The 16,738-nt window shown below is 36.9% G+C and overlaps 2 protein-coding genes across 3 annotated transcripts; both read left to right on the top strand.

Moving 5' to 3' along the window:
* LOC139985141 (uncharacterized) lies at positions 1-7,829 on the top strand. Its single transcript, XM_071999388.1, has 3 exons — positions 1-161; positions 5,665-5,745; positions 6,191-7,829. The coding sequence occupies exons 2-3, from the start codon at positions 5,673-5,675 to the stop codon at positions 6,769-6,771; spliced, it is 654 nt and encodes a 217-aa protein (XP_071855489.1). The 5' UTR covers positions 1-161; positions 5,665-5,672; the 3' UTR covers positions 6,772-7,829.
* Positions 7,830-10,718: 2,889 nt separating this feature from the next.
* Positions 10,719-14,881, top strand: LOC139985132 (uncharacterized). 2 transcript variants are annotated; one of them, XM_071999370.1, is made up of 4 exons: positions 10,719-10,881; positions 12,664-12,744; positions 13,220-13,761; positions 13,852-14,881. In XM_071999370.1, the coding sequence occupies exons 2-4, from the start codon at positions 12,672-12,674 to the stop codon at positions 14,353-14,355; spliced, it is 1,119 nt and encodes a 372-aa protein (XP_071855471.1). In that variant the 5' UTR covers positions 10,719-10,881; positions 12,664-12,671; the 3' UTR covers positions 14,356-14,881. The 2 variants fall into 2 exon arrangements, with proteins under 2 accessions (XP_071855471.1, XP_071855470.1); XM_071999369.1 differs by having other exon boundaries at positions 13,220-14,881.
* Positions 14,882-16,738: the final 1,857 nt, after the last annotated feature.

The raw sequence follows: 16,738 nt of genomic DNA, 5'->3' as shown, positions 1-16,738 counted from the left end.
TTCACATTCCACTTCGCTGCGTGAACAGGTGAATGCCACAGTGAGATTTTGGAATTTAAGTCAACGTTTGTCTCTGCAAAGCAACTTGTTGGAAAAGGGGTATCTATTGGAGATTCCAGAGATAAGTTTGTTCGCTATAGTTTCGGTATTAATATCTAAATGTGAGTATTACACAATGTTTTCTATTCATAACTAATTCATCATATTTTGATTGAATCTGGTAAACTTCCTCATTGATATTCAAAACGAAGTTAACTTGATTTTTCACTTCAAGCTTGGCAAGCAATGCAGAATAAGTATATTTAAAAATATCAAAACGTTAAGGCCGACCGTCGAAATGATACGATCTCTTAATTTGTTAGAATATGTTGTAGCAATTTCCAACAAATTGATTCATTGTTCAGTAAGTACCTTAACACCATAATGACAACATTTTATATTTTATTATTCCTTGTGACTATTTGTGAAAGAAACTCCAAACATGTTGACCGGTCCACGGGACCATGTAACTGGTATATATATATATATATATTTATCTATATGTATACCTATTTCTATATATATATATATATATATATATATATATATATATATATGTTGATACTAGTTGAGACTAGTGGAACACTAGTAGTTGTAACTTGGAGTTTCATGCGTTTAGCGATCGTCAGACAACTCTAGTCTCAACTAGTATCAACATATATTCCGTTCTGTCCACTGGACATAGAGCACTCTGTGCCAAGATAGACGCAAACCAACCAACTCTATATATATATATATATATATATATCTATATATAAATATATATATCTTTATCTATAGACAACCACGTAACATCATATCAGTGACGGTTCGAACTAACCTCGCCCGACCCAGTGATGAGCCTGATAGTGGAAACATCACTTGTAACAAACCGAGATGCTTGGTGTGTACACACCTCGAACACCCCCCCCCGCCCGATTTCCTCCACCGGGCCTCAGGCACCACCCTGAGACCCGGTAGATTTGGTTGCGACTCAGCCGGTGTCATCTACCTTCTTTATTTTTGCAAGTGCCCCTAGGTCACCTATATTGGCGAAACCAGCACTAAGTTCAAGCTTCGGTTCAATAGCGACAATTTTTTCAAGTCATCATTATTCTGTTCATGGTGGATAGTGAAGAGGGTTGAAAAAAAAAACTATTAATGATCTAAAAACTCTTACTCTTACTCAACTCTTACACACAATTAAATAAATACTTATTGTTATCAGTGTATTGTTTATATATATATATATTTATATATATATATATATATATTTATATATATATATATATATATATATATATATATATATATATATATATATATATCCTGTGGATTTACGACCTTCCTTACCGGTTTCGAACCTATGAAACTCAAGCAGTTGTTTGATTACAGTTGTTACTTTCCTCAGTTAAGATGTTATGCCTTTTGTTCTTTATTATTTAGTTGAAGGCCTTCGTTCAGAACCATACTGTATATCAGGTCTTGCAAAGAAATTGAAATTATAATACGGAGGCTAACTTCGTGAAATGTTAACGGAATATTTTCTAGGCTTAATCATGATAGTTTGAGACTATATACATGTAGTAGAAACATATAAAATTGTGCAACTATATATATATACACAAGTAATACAACCTTACTAAGTGGTTTTAAAATTTGTCCACTATTGAGATTCTAACCTCTCAGCAATTACATCACTTGACCAAGATTCATTTACCAAAAAAGACAAGCTAGAGTTTATCATTTTATGGATCCTCCAACTTTATATGAGTAGACCAAAAATGTAATTTGTTTGTGTAATTTTGTTGCAGTAAATTTGTCACCAGATAAATCCTTCTTCCTTACTCCAAGAGGCTCTATCTTGGGCGACTCTGCTTACAAAGTAAACTACTGTTAACGTTACTTATGTCTACTGCCATGACCATTGCAATAAGTTCTTAGTCGGCAAATCCACCCCACCCTCCCTCCCCCTCATTCACCTCGCCCTACACATTTCCTTGAATAGCGAATGGTTACCGCAACATGTCCAACTGAGCGTTTGAAGAAAATTTACTAGTTAGAGTCTGGACATGAACAGCAATCAAATTGATGATCCACTTAAACCCACTTCCTTTATACAACGAGATTGTAACCATATAATAATGACAATCATGTTACTTCAAGTTAGCATCACGATTCCCTTACACTGTAAAAAAAAAAAAAAAAAAAATTTCCTCAAACAGTGCATGAGTGTAACCAGGCTGCCATCACTTTGTGGTGTAATCTCAGATTTCTCACACAGGGTATCAAGGGGGTTTCCTCCCATGAAAGGAAAATTAACATCTCCTTAAACAGACGAAAACATTTCACCACTCTCAGAGGTAAAATTGAAGTTACCTCAAAATTTGCGGCAACAGAAGTTACATCCTAAAAAGTAGGGTAAACTCTACCTTACACTATTTTGCAGGTAAAACAAATAATGTAAGCTATCATAAACAACATATATGTTTATATCTGCCTCAGTCAATGGTGAAAATTGCTTAACCCAATACTAACTGACCATTACAGTCTGTAAGGCGTTATGACAGATCAACTGCAAATAACTATTTCATAACCATGTTTACCTTTGTCCACCCCATACCTGAGCATTGTATTGTAGCTTGGAATACATGTTTTCTCTTACAAGGTTACCAAGCCAGAGCTGAACTTATTCCATGTAACAATATAATACCTCCTGGATGACCATTGTCCTACAAAAAAAGGACTGTAGCCTTTAATTGAAAAAGTTAAATAATACTGAACGATAACACCAGCAAATGTAAACGTTTCTGCCAACACAATACCATCATATGAAAATAATGGTTTATGCGTAACAAATACTGTAGACTGTCATTACCCAATGCTCGATATTTGGTATGTCCTCAAAACGATAGAAACTGTTACTTTCTTTTTGCTCAACAACAGAAATAGCTTTTCATGGTCTTTTCTGACTTTCAGCTATATACCTATTATGATTGTTGTTAGATGGAGGTGTATCTGTCCCCTTAATGGATATCTAGGTTACACGGCGTAATAAAGCCCGAAGAGGGAGCTTACTCTCATTCCTACCGAATGAGTATCCCTTTGGATTTGCTACTCTCCAAAGATTATATCAGGTTTTGTGACACGTTACTTTTCCAACGGCAGCCACGTAAAGAGTTCGATGCAGAGGCTTCAACGACATCATCTCTAGAGCAATCTTCCTATGCAAAAAGGAAGTGTGTTCATCGGAACTTGATGAACACGATTTGCTAGAACCGTTGTCGGTGCCACTGAACTAAGAAAAGGGTCGGTACGAGTACAGTGATCATCCCGAATCTAAGATGCCATAAAGTACGTTAAGTTCTTAGATAGCTTGTTTACCAAATCACTAATCATGAGATGTGTTCTATTGGTTCATAGATAAGTGCTAAAACAGCATATCCTGAACATGTTGCAGTTGTTACCCTAGCACCTATTGAGTCTTTGGTTCTGCCCGCTTTCATTGAATATATGAATGTGTTGACAGGGTTTTGGTTAACAATTTTTGATTTTTTACATAATTTACATAAAAATGTATGCCCATAACCGCGGTAATGGCCGCCCATAGAACTGAACAGTTTTCAATGAGCAAATTAGATGATCTACAAAGCCAACTGAGACACAAACATTGCATTTAGTGTTTACATAAATAAGTGGAATGTTGTTACCCATGAAAGACCAACCTCACTCCCCATGCAAATATAGCTTTTGGAGCTTTTGGCATAAACAAAAATGCAATGCAAACGGCATAACGTTTAGTCCATAGGGGAAGAATACCTGTAACATTATAATACTTGCAAGTGACTTAGTCACGCAGAGTAAATGTGTGCACAAATGGTTGCAACTAAGAACTCACAAGTAAGGTTGTGACATTTGAAGCACTGCTATACATGAAAGCAAACAGTGGAGCATGGTATGTGCTCCATCATCAATCCATTAAAATCTGCAAACAGGGATCAATTTAACCTCGGTGCCAACATATTATCAAATGATTTCATCAGCTGACCTATATATGATGACTCATGGGTGATAAAATCAAGCTTCCTCTTTATTCAACTGGCAAATAGTTTTGTATACTTTTTTACCCAAGGTTGCTTGAATTTTTGCCCAGGTCAAGTGTGAAAATTTATTCTCCTGCAAAATCAGCTATTTTTTAGCAACTATTCATCATTAAATGCCATGTGACAATAATTGGAACTATTCAGTCTATTATATATATATATATATATATATATATATATATATATATATCCTTTCATTTGTTACCAGAGGTTCACATTCCACTTGCTGCGTGATCAGGTGAATGCCACCGTGAGATATTGGAAATTAGTCACCGTTTGTCTCTGCAAAGCAACTTAGTGGAAAAGGGGTATCTATTATAGATTCTAGAGATACGTTTGTTCGCCATATTTTCGGTATTTATATCTTAATGTGAGTATTACACAATTTTTTTTATTCATAACTTATTCATCATATTTTGATGGAATCTCATAAACTTTCTAAACGATATTCAAAACAAAGACAACTTGATTTTTCACGTCAAGCTTGGCAAGCAATGCAGAATAAGTGTTTTAAAGAATATAAAAACGTTAAGGCCGACCGTCGAAATGATGCGATATTTTAATTTGTTAGAATATATTGTAGCAATTTTCAACAAAATGACTCATTGTGCAGTTAGTTCATTAACAATTAGCACCATAATGACAAAATTGTATATTTTATTATTCTCGCGACTATTCGTGAAAGAAACTCTAAACATGTTGACCGGTCCACGGGACCAGGTAACTGATATATTTATATATGTATATATATATGTATATATGTATATATATATATATATATATATATGTATATCGTTGTCGGGAAGGGTGACAAGATAAAAAATTAATTAAAGGAAAACTCAACCAAGACAGGTTCAACGACAGTTAGAGCCTAGTCTGGGAAATACCTAGAATACCTTTGGTATATCATTACGCTAAAGTTAAATACGGTATTAATGAAAAGAACAAGTCACGTATGCAAATAATCATAAAACAATTTAAGTAGTGCACGTCCGCCTGAAAAGTTAAACTATTGTCGGAAAATAGTCCTTAATTACCAACTGACGATCCTTTTTTTCAGTCATCATCATTCTGTTTATGGTATATAGTGAAGAGGGTTGAAAAAAAGCTACTAATGATCTAAAAATCTAGAGGATTGAAGATGATTACAGGCATTTTACAAAACCTTTGGTGAAACAATAAGTTTCCGCAGCGGCAGATGGGTCCTGTGAGCACTATGCTAACCTTTGTGTTCTTCTAGCTCAAAGTCTAAATTGTCATGAATGGCACAAAGCCCAAGTTATCAGCTATAATATGGTGGTCAGGCCATAATGTCAGTTTAAAACGTCTATAAACATATACTCTAACGGCTCTGGGACGTGACGAATTTAGTGTGGAAGTCAATGACAGCAATAAACTGTGATACGACACCTATACCTCTATACGATATTGCGCCATCGTACTACGTAGATATGTACATACTTGTTATGTAATGGGGTTACTGTGTGATTCAAATCATCGAAATAACATTTTCGAGGTTACCTCTTGATTGTTTTGTTCACAGTCACCAAAATGAAGTCACGAGTTGGTCTATTTATGGTGTTACTCATTGGAACGCTTTCCGTAACAATTGAGTGTGTTAAAGGTAAGTAACTACACATCAATTGAGGCGAGGATCCGGTCCGGGGGTATACCCCCTCTCCCCTCCTCCCGACACCCTCCCCCTTCCAACATCTAACAAAATCCAAAAATAGTCTTTAGCACGACCTTATGGTTATATCTGAATATAGACCTTATAAAAGTGTAAAATTGCCTCAGAATGCAACACTTGACGTCTAGAGTTTATATGGCGAATGCTCTCAGTTATATACATATATAAATACACACAAACACATAAATATATATATATATATATATATATATATGTATATATACTGTGGATTTACGACCTTTCTTACCGGTTTCGAACCTATGAACATACAACCAGTTTTTCACTGTTCTGGATTTTTCAAATCACTACGATTTCAATTATATATATATACAGTACTTTATGATATGTTAATATCATAAATTATCATTTTGATCTCCAGCATACAGCCTATCCGCTGTTGTCGATGAGAAATGCGCCCGGATCAAGATTGACTGCAAAAGCTTTGGTAATGTAGTTAGGACTTGCGGAAGCAACGGCAAGCAGTTTGTTAACTCCTGTGCCCTTCAGCTGGCATCATGTGACTTTTATTTTGCTACCGGTGCAGTTATCAAGGAGGTAAAATGCCCCCCGTTAGATGATAAATATGAGGTTGAAATGGACAATGAACGAAAGGACGGTAATGAAAAAAAGAAGGAGCCAGGAAAAGGGGTAAGTGACCCGGAGGAAACCAAGGAGGAAGAAGAAGAGGAGGCAAATTACGAGACGAGTGAGCAGACGAGTACAGTCAGGGAGGTGGTGGAGCAAACGACGGAAGGGGGAACGAAGGAGGAAGAAGAGGAGGAGGAGGCAAATTACGAGACGACTGAGGAGACGAGTACAGTCAGGGATTTTTCGGAGCAAACGACGGGAGAGAAACTGGAAGACGACTCGCAAACTGTATCATTGGTCGACTATGATACCAATAATAAGTTCTCCCCAACAAGTGAAACAGCCACTGGATATAATGACTATTATTACTAAGTCTTTAAGATAATTTATAATCAAATAAGAATAATTGACATAGTTGTTTAAGGGGTGATTAGGAAATGTGGATAATACTGGTATTGCGGAAGAGTAAACAAATATATACTCAGTTATATATAGTTAAGAACCCCATCTTAAACTCTTGTTCCTAACATTGCAATATTTTTTTATGCGCAGAAACCCGCTTTCGACTGACCAATCTATGGTATTGAAGTGGTCGATTATTTTCCCGTCTGCTTAAGACGGTCTAGCTGGGCGCACAAAGTATTTACACAGAGTGGTTTAAATGAGAAGACAGTGCCTGAGTATTATGTAATGAGAAAAGGGAATCTTTCTGTTATTGTTTAATGTAAACTTGTTTTTGTTGTTTGTTTTCTCATTAAGTTTTTTTTTAAATGACGACGTCGTCAGCAAGTAGAAGTAGGGTGTTGTTGTTGTTGTTTGAAATGAACACTTCGTTGAAAATCAATCCCTCGTCAAAATTAAGTTGTTTCTTTAAATTCAAATAGTTGTTTGATTACAGTTGTTAGTTTCCTCGGATAAGATTTATGTCTTTTTTCTTTGTTGATTAATTATCTGTCCTCCCCCTCCTGCGAAAAAATAACATGTTTTTTCTGAAATATTAGCTCCACGGTGTCTACTACAAACACCGTTGTTTTTCATGCCGTTCTTGTTGCTAATCACAACTTCAGCTGTGATTTAATGCCGTTGTTGATACAGCAACTTGACATGAGACACCAACAGTTCCTTAATGTATATCAGGTCTTGCAAAGAAGTTGACATTTTTTTGCGGAGGCTAACTTCGTGAAATGTTAACGGAATATTTTCTAGGCTTAATCATGATAGTTTGAGACGATATACGTATAGTAGACACAGATAAAGTTGTGCAACCGTATACACAAGTTATACAACCTTTCTAAGTGTTTTTAAAGTTGGTTCCCACTATTGATATTCTAACCTCTCAGCAATTACACCACTTGACCAAGATTCATTTACCCCAAAGGACAAGCAAGGGTTTATCATTTCATGGATTCTCCAACTCTATATGAGCAGACCGAAAATGCCATTTGTTAAATTTAATTTTGATGTTGTAAATTTGTCACCAGATAAATCCTTCTTCCTTACTCCAAGAGGCTCTATCTTGGGCGACTCTGCTTACAAAGTTAACTACTGAAAACGTTAGTTATGTCTACTGTCATGATCATTGCAATAATTTCTTAGTCGGCAACTCCCCCCTCCCCTCTCTCCCCCTCACTCACCTCGCCTACACATTTCCTTGAATAGCGATTGGTTACCGCAACATGTCCAATTGAACGTTTGAAGATAATTTACTCAAGATAGAGTCTGGACATGAACAGCAATCAACTTGATAATCCACTCAAGCCCACTCCCTTTATACACCAAGACTGTAACCGTTTGATAATGACAATCATGTTACTTAAAGTTAGTAACACGACTGCCTTAAACTGTAAAAAAAAAAAGAAGACCACCTTATCTCAAACAGCGCAAGAGTGTTACCAGGCTGCCAACCATTTGTGGTGTAATCTCGGATTTCCCACACAGAGTGTTTCGTGAAGGGAAACTTAACATCTCCTTAATAAGAAGAAAACATTTCACCACTTTCAGAGGTAAAATTGAATTTACCTCAAAATTTACGGCGACAGACGTTACATCCTAAAAATAAGGGTAAACTCTACCTTACCCTATTTTGCAAAAAAAAACTGCGGTTTTCCCTTAAAACACAACTTATGTATCACATCAAAATAAAGAAAAATTCTTCTTTTTGTTTTAAGAAAACCGCATTTTATTGCCTGAAATTGTTAAAACAAAACTTGATGAAGTTTACATATAAAATGTTGACATAAATATGTACCCTACATTATGAAAAAAAGTAATAGGGAGGGCACACCACTCCCCTTGCAAGCATCTTATCTTAGCCCCTAATAAAACAAAAATTTATATCAATGTTGTTGTGCAACAGAGAGCGGTCTCCTTTCCGTTGAATACTTCCACAGGCTTAAATAACATGTAAAAATTTCTGTTACCATAATATCCGCAAAATGAGAACATGGTAGGTAAAACAAATAATGAAGCTATCATAAACAAGATATGTGTTCATATATGCCTCAGTCAATGGTGAAAATTTATTAACCCAATACTATCTGACCATAATAGTCTGTAATGCGTTATGACAGATCAACTGCAAATAACTAGTTCATAACCAGACAATGTTTACCTTTGTCCATCCCATACCTGTGTGTAAATGTTTCACCAGTTTTCTTTATGAGCATTGTATTGTAGCTTGGTATACATGTTTTCTCTTACAAGGTAACCAGTACAGAGCTGAACTTATTCTATATAACAATACAATACCTCCTGGATGGTCATTTTCCTACAAAAAAGAAGAACTGTAGCCTTTAATTGATAAAGTTAAATAATACTGAACAATAAAACCAGCAAATGTAAACGTTTCTGCAACACAATTCCATCATATGAAAATAATGGTTTATGCGTAACAAATACTGTAGACTGTCATCACCCAATGCTCGATATTTGGTATGTCCTCAAAACGATAGAAACTGTTACTTTCTTTTTGCTCAACAAAAGAAATAGCTTTTCATGGTCTTTTCTGACTGTCAGTTATATACCTATTATGATTTTTGTTAGATGAAGGTGTATATGTCCCCTTAATGGATATCTAGGTTACAAGGCGTAATAAAGCCCGAAGAGGGAGCTTACTGTCATTCCTACCGAATGAGTGTCCCTTTGGATTTGCTACTCTCCCAATATTATGTCAGGTTTTGTGACACGTTACTTTTCCAACGGCAGCCACGTAAAGAGTTCGATGCAGAGGCTTCAACGACATCATCTCTAGAGCAATCTTCCTATGCAATAAGGAAGTGCGTTCATCGGAACTTGGTGAACACGATTTGCTAGAACCGTTATCGGTGCCACTGAACTAAGAAAAGGGTCGGTACGAATACAGTGATCATCTCGAATGTAAATTGCCATAAAATACGTTAAGTTCTTAGATAAGTGCTAAAACAGCATATCCTGAACATGTTGCAGTTGTTACCCTAGCACCTATTGAGTCTTTGGTTCTGCCCGCTTTCATTGAATATATGAATGTGTTGACAGGGTTTTGGTTAACAATTTTTGATTTTTTACATAATTTACATAAAAATGTATGCCCATAACCGCGGTAATGGCCGCCCATAGAACTGAACAGTTTTCAATGAGCAAATTAGATGATCTACAAAGCCAACAAAGACACATACATTGCATTTAGTGTTTATATAAATAATTGGAATGTTGTTACCCATGAAAGACCAACCTCACTCCACATGCAAATATAGCTTTTGGAGCTTTTGGCATAAACAAGAATGCAATGCAAACGGCATAACGTTTAGTCCATAGGGAAAGAATACCTGTAACATTATAATACCTGCAAGTGACTTAGTCACGCAGAGTAAATGTGTGCACAAATGGTTGCAACTAAGAACTCACAAGTAAGGTTGTGACATTTGAAGCACTGCTATACATGAAAGCAAACAGTGGAGCATGGTATGTGCTCCATCATCAATCCAATAAAATAAAATCTGCAAACAGGGATCAATTTAACATCGGTGCCAACATATAATCAAGTTATTTCATCAGCTGACCTATATATGACTCATGGGTGATAAAATCAAGCTTCCTGTTTATTCAACTGGCAAATAGTTTTGTATACTTTTTCACCCAAGGTTGCTTGAATTTTTGCCCAGGTCAAGTGTGAAAATTTATTCTCCTGCAAAATCAGCTATTTTTTAGCAACTAATCATCATTAAATGCCATGTGACAATAATTGGAACTATTCAGTCTATTTGTTACCACTGCATCACTATATATATATATATATATATATATATATATATACATATATATATCCTTTCATTTGTTACCAGAGGTTCACATTCCACTTGCTGCGTGATCAGGTGAATGCCACCGTGAGATATTGGAAATTAGGTCACCGTTTGTCTCTGCAAAGCAACTTGGTGGAAGACGGGTATCTATTATAGATTCTAGAGATACGTTTGTTCGCTATATTTTCGGTATTAATATCTTAATGTGAGTATTACACAATTTTTTTTGATTAATAACTTATTCATCATATTTTGATGGAATCTCATAAACTTTCTAAACGATATTCAAAACGAAAACAACTTGATTTTTCACGTCAAGCTTGGCAAGCAATGCAGAATAAGTGTTTTAAAGAATATAAAAACGTTAAGGCCGACCGTCGAAATGATGCGATATTTTAATTTGTTAGAATATATTATAGCAATTTTCAACAAAATGACTCATTGTTCAGTTAGTTCATTAACAATTAGCACCATAATGACAAAATTGTATATTTTATTATTCCTCGTGACTATTCGTGAATGAAACTCTAAACATGTTGACCGGTCCACGGGACCAGGTAACTGATATATTTATATATGTATATATTTATATATGTATGTATTTATTTATATATATATATGTATATATATATATGTATATATATATATATATATATATGTTTATGTATATATATATATAGATATAGATATATATATAAGATAGATATCTATATAGATAAAGATATGATCAAGATGACATTTTGATTCACAGGTTATCCGGTGTTCCGCGTATGGCCCGTGCCTTTTACTTATAATAATGCAACTGATTAATTAAAAGAACTTATCGTGGTTTCTCGTCTGACAAAGTACTCCTTTTCATCTCGAGTGTCCACACAAAATATAGTACTAGAACTTTCGCTCGAAGTGGTCCAAAGCTTTTGAATGCGCTCCCTTATCTGTGAAGCTGGGCTGTATAAATGTGCTTTCCATCCATCCTATCCATCAATCCTATCCATCCTATTCATCCTATCCATCCATTCACCCCTCCCTCCCTCCCTCCATCCTCCCCCCTCCCCCCAAAAAGTGGCGGAGGATGCCTAGACTGATCGCTGGGTTATCATGTACCTGCACACTCTATTCAGTTCTGTAAATCTTGCCACAAGGGAAACCGAACACATTTCGGTAATGTTCAGTAACAATAGTTTAATGTTATAACTTCCAACGGCAGATGACATCAAAGGAGGTGGGTGGGGGGGGGGCGTTGTCGGGAAGGGTGACAGGATAAAAAATTAATGAAAGGAAAATTTAACCAAGACAGGTTCAACGACAGTTAGAGCCTAGTCTGGGAAATACCTAGAATACCTTTGGTATATCATTACGCTAAAGTTAAATACGGTATTAATGAAAAGAACAAGTCACGTATGCAAATAATCATAAAACAATTTAAGTAGTGCACGTCCGCCTGAAAAGTTAAACCATTGTCGGAAAATAGTCCTTAATTACCAACTGACGATCCTTTTTTTCAGTCATCATCATTCTGTTTATGGTATATAGTGAAGAGGGTTGAAAAAAAGCTACTAATGATCTAAAAATCTAGAGGATTGAAGATGATTACAGGCATTTTACAAAACCTTTGCTGAAACAATAAGTTTCCGCAGCGGCAGATGGGTCCTGTGAGCACTATGCTAACTTTTGTGTTCTTCTAGCTCAAAGTCTAAATTGTCATGAATGGCACAAAGCCCAAGTTATCAGCTATAATATGGTGGGCAGGCCATAATGTCAGTTTAAAACGTCTATAAACATATACTCTAACGGCTCTGGAAAGTGACGAATTTAGTGTGGAAGTCAATGGCAGCAATTAACTGTGATACGACACCTATACCTCTATAGGATATTGCGCCATCGTACTACGTAGATATGTACATACTTGTTATGTAATGGGGTTACTGTGTGATTCAAATCATCGAAATAACATTTTCGAGGTTACCTCTTGATTGTTTGTTCACAGTCACCAAAATGAAGTCACGAGTTGGTCTATTTATTGTGTTACTCATTGGAACGCTTTCCGTAACAATTGAGAGTGTTAAAGGTAAGTAACTACACATCAATTGAGGCGAGGATCCGGTCCGGGGATATACCCCCCCCCCCACCCTCCTCCCGACACCCTCCCCCTTCCAACATCTAACAAAATCCAAAAATAGTCTTTAGCACGACCTTATGGTTATATCTGAATATAGACCTTATAAAAGTGTAAAATTGCCTCAGAATGCAACACTTGACGTCTAGAGTTTATATGGCGAATGCTCTCAGTTATATACATATATAAATACACACAAACACGCAAACACATAAATATATATATATATATATATATATATATATATATATATATATGTATATATACTGTGGATTTACGACCTTTCTTACCGGTTTCGAACCTATGAACATACAACCAGTTTTTTCACTGTTCTGGATTTTTCAAATCACTACGATTTCAAATATATATATATATATACAGTACTTTATGATATGTTAATATCATAAATTATCATTTTGATCTCCAGCATACAGCCTATCTGCTGTTGTCGATGAGAAATGCGCCCGGATCAAGATTGACTGTAAAAGCTTTGGTAATGTAGTTAGGACTTGCGGAAGCAACGGCAAGCAGTTTGTTAACTCCTGTGCCCTTCAGCTGGCGTCATGTGACTTTTATTTTGCTACCGGTGCAGTTATCAAGGAGGTAAAATGCCCCCCGTTAGATGATAAAGATGAGGTTGAAATGGACAATGAACGAAAGGACGGTCATGAAAAAAAGAAGGAGACAGGAAAAGGGGTAAGTGACCCGGAGGAAACCAAGGAGGAAGAAGAAGAGGAGGCAACTTACGAGATGAGTGAGGAGACGAGTACAGTCAGGGAGGTGGTGGAGCAAACGACGGAAGGGGGAACGAAGGAGGAAGAAGAGGAGGAGGCAAATTACGAGACGAGTGAGGAGACGAGTACAGTCAGGGAGGTGGTGGAGCAAACGACCGAAGAGGGAACGAACGAGGAAGAAGAGGATGAGGAGGCAAATTACGAGACGAGTGAGGAGACGAGTACAGTCAGGGAGGTGGTAGAGCAAACGACGGAAGAGGAAACGATGCAGGAAGAAGAGGAGGCAAATTACGAGTCGAGTGAGGAGACGAGTACAGTCAGGGAGGTGGTAGAGCAAACGACGGAAGGGGGAACGATGCAGGAAGAAGAGGAGGAGGCAAATTACGGGACGAGTGCGGAGACGAGTACAGTCAGGGAGGTGGTAGAGCAAACGACGGAAGGGGGAACGATGCAGGAAGAAGAGGAGGAGGCAAATTACGGGACGAGTGAGGAGACGAGTACAGTCAGGGAGGTGGTAGAGCAAACGACGGAAGGGGGAACGATGCAGGAAGAAGAGGAGGAGGCAAATTACGGGACGAGTGCGGAGACGAGTACAGTCAGGGAGGTGGTAGAGCAAACGACGGAAGGGGGAACGATGCAGGAAGAAGAGGAGGAGGCAAATTACGGGACGAGTGAGGAGACGAGTACAGTCAGGGAGGTGGTAGAGCAAACGACGGAAGAGAAACTGGAACACGACTCGCAAACTGTACCACTGGTCGACTATGATACCACTAATAAGTTTTCTTCAACAATTGATACAACCACTGGATATTATGACTATTTTGACTAAGTCTTTAAGACAATTTGAAATCGAATAAGAATAATTGTTATAGTTATTAGGGGTGATTAGGAAATTATGATAATGCAGGCATTGTGGAAGAGTAAAATAAAATACTCAATTATATAAAGTTAATGATCCCCTCTTAAAATCTTGTTCCTAACATAACGGTATTTTTTATGCGCAGAACCGCTTTGGACTGACCAATCTATGGTACTGAAGTGGTCGAATTATTATCCGGCCGCAAGCTTAAGACGGTCAGCTGAGCGTATTTACACAGAGTGGTTTAAATGAGAAGACAGTGCCTGAGTATTATGGAATGAGAAAGGGAACATTTTTGTTATTTTTAATGTTTAATTGTTTTTGTTGTTTGTTTTCTCATTATGTTTTTTTTTTTAAATGACGACGTCGTCAGCAAGTAAAAGTAGGGTGTTGTTGTTGTTTAAAATAAACACCTTCGAAAATCATGCCCTCGTCGAAATTAATTTGTTTCTTTAAATTCAAACAGTTGTTTGATTAAAGTTGTTAGTTTCCTCGGTTAAGATTTATGTCTTTTTTCTTTGTTGATTAGTTGAAGGCCTTCGTTCAATTTTTTTCATCTGTCCTCCCCCCTCCGAAAGAAATAGCATGTTTTTTTCTGAAATATTAGCTCCACGGTGTCCACTAAAAAATACCGCTGTTTTTCATGCCGTTCTTGTTGCTAATCACAACTTCCGTCAGCTGTGATTTAATGCCGTTGTTGAGACAGCAACTTGGCATTAGACACCAACAGTTCCTTACTGTATATCAGGTCTTACAAAGAAGTCGAAATAAGTATACGGAGGCTAACTTCGTGAATTGTTAACAAAATATTTTCTAGGCTTCATCATGATAGTTTGAGACTATATACGTTTAGTAGAAACGTATAAAGTTACTTACTAAGTGGTTTTTAAAGTTGGTTCCCAATATTGATATTTTAACCTCTTAGCAATTACACAACTTGACCAAGATTCATATACCACAAAGGACAAGCAAGAGTTTATCATTTCATAGATCCTCCAACTTTATATGAGTAGACCGAAAATGCCATTTGTTTGTGTAATTTTGTTGCAGTAAATTTTTCACCAGATAAATCCTTCTTCCAAGAGGCTCTATCTTGGGCGACTCTGCTAACAAAGTAAACTACTGTAACTGTTACTTATTTCAACTGCCATGACCATTGCAATTAATTCTTAGTTGGCAACTGCCCCCCCCCCCCACCCTACCCTACTCTCCCTCGTCACTCACCTTGCCCTACACATTTCATTGAATAGCGATCGGTTACCGCTACATGTCAAATTGAACGTTTGAAGAAAAGTTACTCAAGATAGAGCCTGGACATGGAGAGCAATCAACTTGATGATCCACTAGAACCCACTCCCCTAATGACAATCATGTTACTTCAAATTAGCATCACGACTCCCTTACGCTGTAAAAAAGAACAAAGACCACTTTTCCTAAATCATTAGGATTTACAGATATAACTGTCTTAAGATGTAATAATTGTTAATTTGGAGACCAAGTTGTCAGAAACGTAACATTTGGAAGACTACGTACTGTACATATGGTACGAAACACTTTATACACTAATATGGTATCCTCGTACTCGATTTTCGAGGAGGGCGTGGGGGGACAAGTCTTTCGAAAAGGGGACCAATCTTTTAACCAGGGGTGGTGTAAATTGGAATGTATATGGTTGTGGTTAAGATGTGTTATGAGGGAGGGGTTAAGAGTCACTTCACTAATTCTTTTCGAGGAAAGGTTGATCTCAAGCTCAATTACGAAAGGTTACAATGAAAACAATAACAACCCAAATAGAGGACACTTAGATGGAATACCCACAGCCTATGCACACGCTCTTCCTAATGCTTTACAATAGGCCTATAGGTAGTCTTATACAAGACTACATATACTGTTACTTTGCTTGTTACAATTGATATGAGTGCGCCCTCGCATCCTCTTTCGAAAATCTGTCCTCTACCCAACCCTTGAGCTGAGATAAAACGTGTAGTTTTCACATATGCGAATTCGGTAGCAATGTGCGGATTTCTTTAACGTTAATTATGATTAGTATTCATGTAACAAAGGCAGAAATGTGTGCCAATATAATCTTGCACGTCAATTGTCACTTGGGATTGTACGACATTTTCCGTCAGCTAATCAGATCTAAGATTGCACAATTTAAACAGATGGGTCATGCTTCTGTTCCCCAAAAGCCCATTCAAAACAGGTTACAGTATCTCTAAGTGGTTTAGTTTAGTTTAGTAGAAAAAAAAGATCAGAAGGGACACTCAAGTCCCCACCAAGGACCCTATAGGAGAGGAAAAAACTGAAGATACAAACATTCATACCCGATTACAATGCTTAAAGTGCTTGT

This window comes from Apostichopus japonicus, chromosome 17 (assembly GCF_037975245.1).
Source record: "Apostichopus japonicus isolate 1M-3 chromosome 17, ASM3797524v1, whole genome shotgun sequence".
NCBI lineage: Eukaryota > Metazoa > Echinodermata > Holothuroidea > Aspidochirotida > Stichopodidae > Apostichopus > Apostichopus japonicus.
This window is presented reverse-complemented; position numbering and strand designations above follow the sequence as displayed.

Coding starts and splice junctions, on each gene's coding strand:
- LOC139985141 (XM_071999388.1), top strand. CDS start 5,673: ATGAAGTCACGAGTTGGTCTATTTATGGTGTTACTCATTGGAACGCTT. Junction 5,746..6,190: donor AACAATTGAGTGTGTTAAAG/GTAAGTAACTAC, acceptor TTTGATCTCCAG/CATACAGCCTATCCGCTGTT.
- LOC139985132 (XM_071999369.1), top strand. CDS start 12,672: ATGAAGTCACGAGTTGGTCTATTTATTGTGTTACTCATTGGAACGCTT. Junction 12,745..13,219: donor AACAATTGAGAGTGTTAAAG/GTAAGTAACTAC, acceptor TTTGATCTCCAG/CATACAGCCTATCTGCTGTT.